The sequence below is a fragment of the Mastomys coucha genome, chromosome X (genome assembly GCF_008632895.1).
Source record: "Mastomys coucha isolate ucsf_1 chromosome X, UCSF_Mcou_1, whole genome shotgun sequence".
Taxonomy (NCBI): domain Eukaryota; kingdom Metazoa; phylum Chordata; class Mammalia; order Rodentia; family Muridae; genus Mastomys; species Mastomys coucha.
The window spans coordinates 127928510-127935608 of record NC_045030.1 but is presented as its reverse complement, the minus strand read 5'-3'; the positions used below and the strand labels follow the sequence as shown (position 1 = coordinate 127935608).

Here is a 7099-nt window from a genome sequence, read left to right as displayed (position 1 = left end):
TGCCACAAAAATTTTGGTGAGAGGAGAAACTATCAGAAAACCCTGGGGATTAGTGGAGATCCTCTGAGATTCAAAATGAATTAGAAAGATTGATGCTAGAATTGTGAGAATGTAAGGTGATGGGTATGTGAAAGGGATCCCAGCCCCTATGCTGACATTGTGACCTCTCTGTTTCAGGCCTCATATCCAGGCTGAAATATCCTGTGTCTAAACAAAACAAAAACGCGCCTTCTACTGCAGGCCTGGGCTATGGTAACTACTTATTTCTGTGGAGATGGATGGACTGGCGGTTATAAGAATTACCTCAATAGACCTTGCCTTTTAGGATGCTCTTAAGATGTTCTGTTCTGTGACAGTTGTCTCTAGGAAGGACTAGACAGAACCAAGCTATTTAGAAACTTTCTCCCTCTAGTGGTTTCTTCTGGGGCTGCAAAAGACAGATTTCTAAAAGGATTTATTGTTGATGGTTTAAATTTTTACATTTATTTTCTTGTGCCTGCGAATACACATATGCCTTAGCATACTTGTATAAGTCAGAGGACAAGCTGGAGTTGGCTCTCTCTAACATGCAGGTTCATGGGATCAAACTTGTGTCTCCAAGCTTACTGGCAAGCACCTTCACCTACAGTGCCATCTCACCAGCCCTGTTTATTTTATCATATAAAAAGTTTACAATATCATTCATTAGTTTACTAACTGCCATTATTAACCTTATCATAACTGAATTTTGGAAGGTCGTTTGGGCTATCTTTTTGCCTCCTGGCCATTTTGTACCCAAAATTCCCAGAGTCCTCCCACAAGTAATCCTCCCTCTTCCCCCAAGATTTTCCTGAATAAAGAAAGTTGGATTAGTACTCCTGAGAATATTCCCTTTGATGTTTTTTCCTATTTATTCCTTAGTAGGGAATCTTATCTATCGAAGTTGTTATATATGCATGCCCCCTCAAAGAATCACAACAAGTCTTTGTTGGTAGGATCCTGGGAAATCGATCCAAAGGACCTTACCTTCCTGAAGGAGCTTGGGACCGGGCAATTCGGTGTCGTGAAATATGGGAAGTGGAGGGGCCAATACGATGTGGCCATCAAGATGATCAGAGAAGGTTCCATGTCCGAGGATGAATTCATTGAAGAAGCCAAAGTCATGATGTGAGTTACATCCTAAATTCAACTCTCAATCCAGTTGTAGGAGGGAACTTCAAGGTCAGCGCACTGTGGTCTAAGGTGACTTACAATGTGCGAAGCTTGGGATAGGGGTCTGAGGTTTGCCCTTGGTGGGTTACCTTACAGAACTGCTAAGGTAATCAATTCTCTGACTTAGATACTGATTGAGACTAGTGTTGGGCATGTTACAGACCTTCTCAGTAGCATTTTGGGGTATATGTACAATATTAGACTTTTGAAAGAAATGATAACTATAATTTTACCTATTGTTCTTCTAAGCTTGGGATTGTTTCTTGTTCATTTGGTGGACTTCAAATCCTTGCGCATCCCCACATTTGAAGCACTTTTGGGGTTTTTTTATGGGAAGAAGAGAATAACCTTGCTATTATAGTCCCTTATTCGACGTTCTATGCTAGGCCCTTTCCTACCCTACCCCTTTATGACTAGCCTGCAGAGGTAAGATGGGGGGAGGGACCAGCTCCTTGCCTCTTCCACAGGAATCTTTCCCATGAGAAGTTAGTGCAGTTGTATGGAGTCTGCACCAAACAGCGCCCCATCTTCATCATCACCGAGTACATGGCTAATGGCTGCCTCTTGAACTACCTGAGGGAGATGCGGCACCGCTTCCAGACACAGCAGCTGCTTGAGATGTGCAAAGATGTCTGTGAAGCAATGGAATACTTGGAGTCGAAGCAGTTCCTTCACAGAGACCTGGTGAGACCTCAGAAGGGCTGGGATGGAGATCAAGGGGTGCAATGAGCATTGGAAGATATATAGTGTCCACCACTGAGGAGGGTTGCAGGTGCCAGCATTTAGATTGTCTCTAGAAATCATTACAGGTTAAGTGTGGATCTGCCCTACTGTTGAGCCCATCACTTGTCTCCACTCTCAATTCCAACAGGCCTGCCACTTACCCCAAGTCCTTGCCACCTTTGAGGAAATAGTACCCACTCTAGATCTTGAACAGAAGAGCAATTGTGTGTTTCCCCTTGGGACTGCTCCTGGTACAAAACCACTATTTGGTTATGTCAGAGTTACAAATATAACCCATAGATACATTTTGATCCATGTTTTCTTTTCTTCCTATTTTCTTTTATTTTTTTAAAGCAAGATTTTTTGTAGCCCAGGCTGGTTTTGGACTACAGATCCCTCTTTCTCTACTTCCAAGTGTTAGGATTATAGGTAGGTACCACCAGCCCTGGTTTATGCAGTGCTGGGAACTGAACCCAGAGCTTCATACATGCTAGTCAAGAATTCTACCAACTGAGCACAAAACCTGTTTTATTATAGTTAAGAAATACTTAAAAAGAGACATTGTGCATTTGAAAAACACCCGTTCTTTCCAGATTCTCTTGAAAATCTGGACCATCTGAGAAGACAGGACCCAATCTCACTGCTCATGCTAATAGTCACCTGGCGGTGGGGTTAAGCTCTCCCTTTCATACCCAGCCAGTGTGCTCCATTCTTGCCCACTTAGCTCCTGGAAGCATCAGTTTGTGCCTTTGTTTCTTTCAGCTGGATGGAGACTCAAACTGCCCTACTCTCCCTGCCAGAAAGACAAAAATACAATGCAAACTTGTTGGTTGTTTTATTCTGAATTCTCTTAGCAGTTCAGTGAAGTGGAGTTGTTCACATGAACGAAATTAATTGTTCAGCATGCTTGGTTTAGGACTGTGTATCAGGTTGCTCTCCATATGATGGAAATACAGCACCATTTCTCAGGATCAGTCAAATTTGCTGCCTCATCCTTATAATCCCAGTACTTTTAAGACTGAAACAGGAGCATTCCCAGGAGTTTGAGGACAGCCTGAGCTATATAGTGACTTCTTGGTCAGCTTGGAGTATAAAATAAGACCCACTCTCGGGCTGGAGAGATGGCTCAGTGGTTAAGAGCACCAATTGCTCTTCCAGAGGTCTTGAGTTCAATTCCCAGCAACCACATGGTGGCTCACAACCATCTGTAATGAGATCTGATGCCCTCTTGTGGTGTGTCTGAAGACACCAACAGTGTACTCACATATATTAAACAAACAAATAAATAAATAAATATTTTTAAATAAAAGATCTCTTTATCTTAAAAAAAAAAAAGGCAAGGGTGCTAGCTTTGCTGGTAAAGTGCCTATAGAATAAGAAGGAAAAAAAAAAGAACACCAAGTTCAGATCCCTAGCACCAATATAAAAGCCACTATAGCAGCACATATCTGTAATCCCAGCACTGGGGAGAGACAAGCAGATCCCTGGAGCTCATTGGCCAGCCTGGCTCAATCACTGAGCTCTAGGTTCAGTGACCCTGTCTCAAAAACAAAGTAGAGTCGTTAAAGAAGACAGCTGACATCAACCTCTGGCCTCTACATGCACACACATACCTGTGCATATGCAACTCCATGCCGGTGGGCAGAAACTATGTCTTCCTCTTTAACTAAGGTCAAGGATGCAGTCTCACATATCTATTGTACCATAGGCAGCTCGAAACTGTTTGGTAAACGATCAAGGAGTTGTGAAAGTATCTGACTTTGGCCTGTCTAGGTAAGTGTGCCCTTTTCATCTTCCTATTTCTTATTTATTTTGGAAAAGGGGTGTGCTACATGGTCCATGCTGGCCTAACTCATGAGTACTGTATCTTGCCTCTGCTATCCACTACTGGTATTCCAGGCATGAGCCACTGCCCCAGCTTTATCCTTTCCTTCACTGCTGTATGCCTCTTCTCCTTTCCTCTTTTTCCTCTGCACCCTTTCCCCCCTCTTCATTCTTCTCCTATTTGTCCAGTATCTTATCTTGATCCCCTAAACCCAATGACTTTCTCTCATTACTCCTTCCTTGCTCTAACCCTTCTTGGCTCCTGCAGGCTGCAAGAAAGTAGGGAAGAAATGCAGAGAAAAAAAAAGTGGTAGAGTAGAGAAGAGGAAAGGAGTCCTTATTATATTTTTTTCCTGTTTATTCTTATTGTAACCATATTGTCAATCAGGAAAGCAAAATCAGACAGCAAGATGAGAGCAGACACTGATGGTCCAGGCCTGGAATCCCATCAACGCTGGAGGCTCAAAAAGTACCATGATTGAAAACTCAAGGCCAGCCTAGGCAATTTAGTGAGACACTGTCTCGATTGTTTTTCAAAAGTACAAAAAAATATTAGAAGTGTTTATCATTAGTAGGATCCTAGCCTAGCATGTGCAAGGCCCTAGGTCCAACCACATAGATGGTAAATACATACTTTTCCAAAGAGAAAGAAAACAGAGGTTTTGTTAAAAGTAACATTTGTAAAAGGTGTTGGCTAGCCAGTAGAGACCTTGAGAAAGTAAGTGTGCACTTGGACAGCCCTTGTGGTGTGTGCTGAGAAGATGGGCACACATCAAGTCGTCTAAATCTTAATGGCAACAAGTCTTGAATCTCTTGCAGGTATGTCCTTGATGATGAATACACCAGCTCGGTAGGCTCTAAATTTCCAGTCCGGTGGTCTCCACCAGAAGTGCTTATGTATAGCAAGTTCAGCAGCAAATCTGACATCTGGGCTTTTGGTAAGTAGATAAGAACATACAGATAAGGATGTCAAGATGGCTTAGTGGGTAAACTGCTTCTCATGCAGCCTTGACAACCTCAGTTCAATTCCCAGACCCCACATACAAGCTGGAAGCAATAGAGATGAATTACAGGTATCTGTAATCTCACTAGGCCCCTACCAGCAGATAGGAGATAGAGACCAGAGAATCACACACAACTCATGGACCAGCTAGCCTGTAGAATGTACCAGAAAACAGCAAGGGAGACCTTTATCTCAAACAAGGTGAAAGGTAAAGACCAACACCAGAGGTTGTTATCTGACTTACAACTGTATGCTGTGGTACAAGTGCTGGAGTGTGCACACAGGCACACACACATACACACACACACGCATGGTAGGATGAGGGGAGGGGAGAAGAGAGAATATAGATTATACAGCTCAAAGAAGAACATAACAGGAAAGTTCAAACTTGTATTCCTCTTGTCGTTCATCTGATCCTTCCGTGTTTCTTATGTGTCAGGGACCACAGGGCTTTCTGAGGACAAACACAGCACACTGGACATAATCTCTGTCTTCTTAGAAATTACAATCTATCCCAGAAAACAAAGCATTCATTATTCAACAGCTTCTGAATACTGATAATGTACTAGGCACTCTGCCAGAGCCTGAAGCTACCAAGACAAACAAGACCCAGTCTCTCTCTTCTACAGTAACTAATAATGGGCTAGCGTAGTGCAGCTTTGTGAGCTGCTGGTACAACCAGGACTGTGGCAGAAGCCTGGACCAAATGCAAAAAATCCATAGAGGGGAGAAACCAGCTTATTCTAATCTTGGAAGTTCATCAAGAAGGATTAGGCTCCAAGGATTCCAAGAAGACAGAATATACTTCTTTTTATCTTCTAGGGGTTTTAATGTGGGAGATTTACTCCCTGGGGAAAATGCCATATGAGAGATTTACTAACAGTGAGACAGCAGAACACATCGCTCAAGGCTTACGTCTCTACAGGCCTCATCTGGCTTCAGAGAGGGTATATACCATCATGTACAGCTGCTGGCACGAGGTAAGGTCCCCTCTTACACTCGTCCCTTGAACTCATTTTTCACTGAGCTGCCCAGTCCCTGTTCTCCATGGTCACATGTCAGCTGGGCACTGCCTTACAGCTGCGCATGCTTTCTCCTTCTGGCCTGCATCCCAAGCCTCTGATGGGCTTTTCATACCCACCCTGATCCTCACCAGCGTAGCATTAGCAGACCCTGATACCTAGTTCAGCTTTAAGAGTTTGGAAGACCCTGCTATCTACCACTCAGGGAAGAGAATGGGTGTTACAAAGTCTGTAATCACTGAGGTGGTGGTGGTGTATACCTTTGATCCCAAAACCAAAAGGAAAAAAGTCTGTAATCATTACCTGGGACCCACCCTTTTTCCACTTTACTAGCCACCAACTTTTTCTGGTTGAGGTTCGAAATGAGACATTAAAAACCCTGTCACTTAGGAAGGACCCAAAATAGTATTGTCTGTCTGCTTTGGTTTTGGGGTTTTTGCTTCTAAACATTTTTTAAACTTATTGTATTATTTTATATGTATGGGCATTTTGCCTGTATGTATATCTGATGCCTAGGGAGGCCTGAAGAGGGCATCAGATTTCCGGGATCTGGAGTTACAGATAGCTGTAAGCCACCATGTGGGTGCTGGGAATCAAACATGGATCTGCTGGAAGAACAGTCAGTGCTCTAAATACCTGCGCCATCTCTCTGGCGCACTGTGGTTTTAATTTTTTTTTCCGAGACAGGGTTCCTCTGTATAGCCCTGGCTGTCCAGGAACTCACTCTGTAGACCAGGCTGGCCTCGAACTCAGAAATCTGCCTGCCTCTGCCTCCCAAGTGCTGGGATTAAAGGCGTGCGCCACCACCACCCGACTTAATTTAATTTTTAAAAGATTTTATTTATTCATTTTATGTATGTGAGTATACTGTCTTCAGACACACCAGAAGAGATGATTGTTAGCCACCATAAGTTGCTGGGAATTAAACTCAGGACCTCTGGAAGAGCAGTCAGTGCTCTTGACCACTGAGCCATCTCTCCAGCCCTTCCTTAATTTTTTTTTATAACATTTTATTTTCATTATAGATTTTGAGGGGGTGAAGTTGTAGTATTTTGGAAATAAGGATCATGTTTCACTATTCTAAAAATGCTTTGCTGGGGCTGGGGAATGTGACTTAATTGGTAGAGTGCTTACCTAGCATTAATGACACCTTTGTTTGCTCTCCAGCACCTCATAAGCCAGGGGTGTGGTGCAGGTGTCTGTCTGAGACCAGGTCTTGGAATGTCAGGCTGTCCTCAAATGCTTTATATAGCCAAGGTTGACTTTCAGTTTCTGGTTCTCATGCCTCCACATCCAATGGCAGGAGTCAGAGGCATGCATTTCTATGCCCTATTCC

General features: G+C 43.3%; 1 protein-coding gene across 4 annotated transcripts in view; it reads left to right on the top strand.

The window, feature by feature from the left end:
• The window catches only part of Btk (Bruton tyrosine kinase), a 46384-nt gene that overhangs the window by 37051 nt on the left and 2234 nt on the right, over window positions 1-7099 (top strand). For all 4 annotated transcript variants that reach the window (XM_031367922.1, XM_031367930.1, XM_031367939.1 and 1 more), the window contains 6 exons: window positions 178-252; window positions 975-1146; window positions 1659-1875; window positions 3623-3687; window positions 4558-4676; window positions 5564-5721. In XM_031367922.1, the coding sequence (XP_031223782.1) occupies window positions 178-252; window positions 975-1146; window positions 1659-1875; window positions 3623-3687; window positions 4558-4676; window positions 5564-5721 (806 nt within the window). The remainder of the gene's footprint in view (window positions 1-177; window positions 253-974; window positions 1147-1658; window positions 1876-3622; window positions 3688-4557; window positions 4677-5563; window positions 5722-7099) is intronic.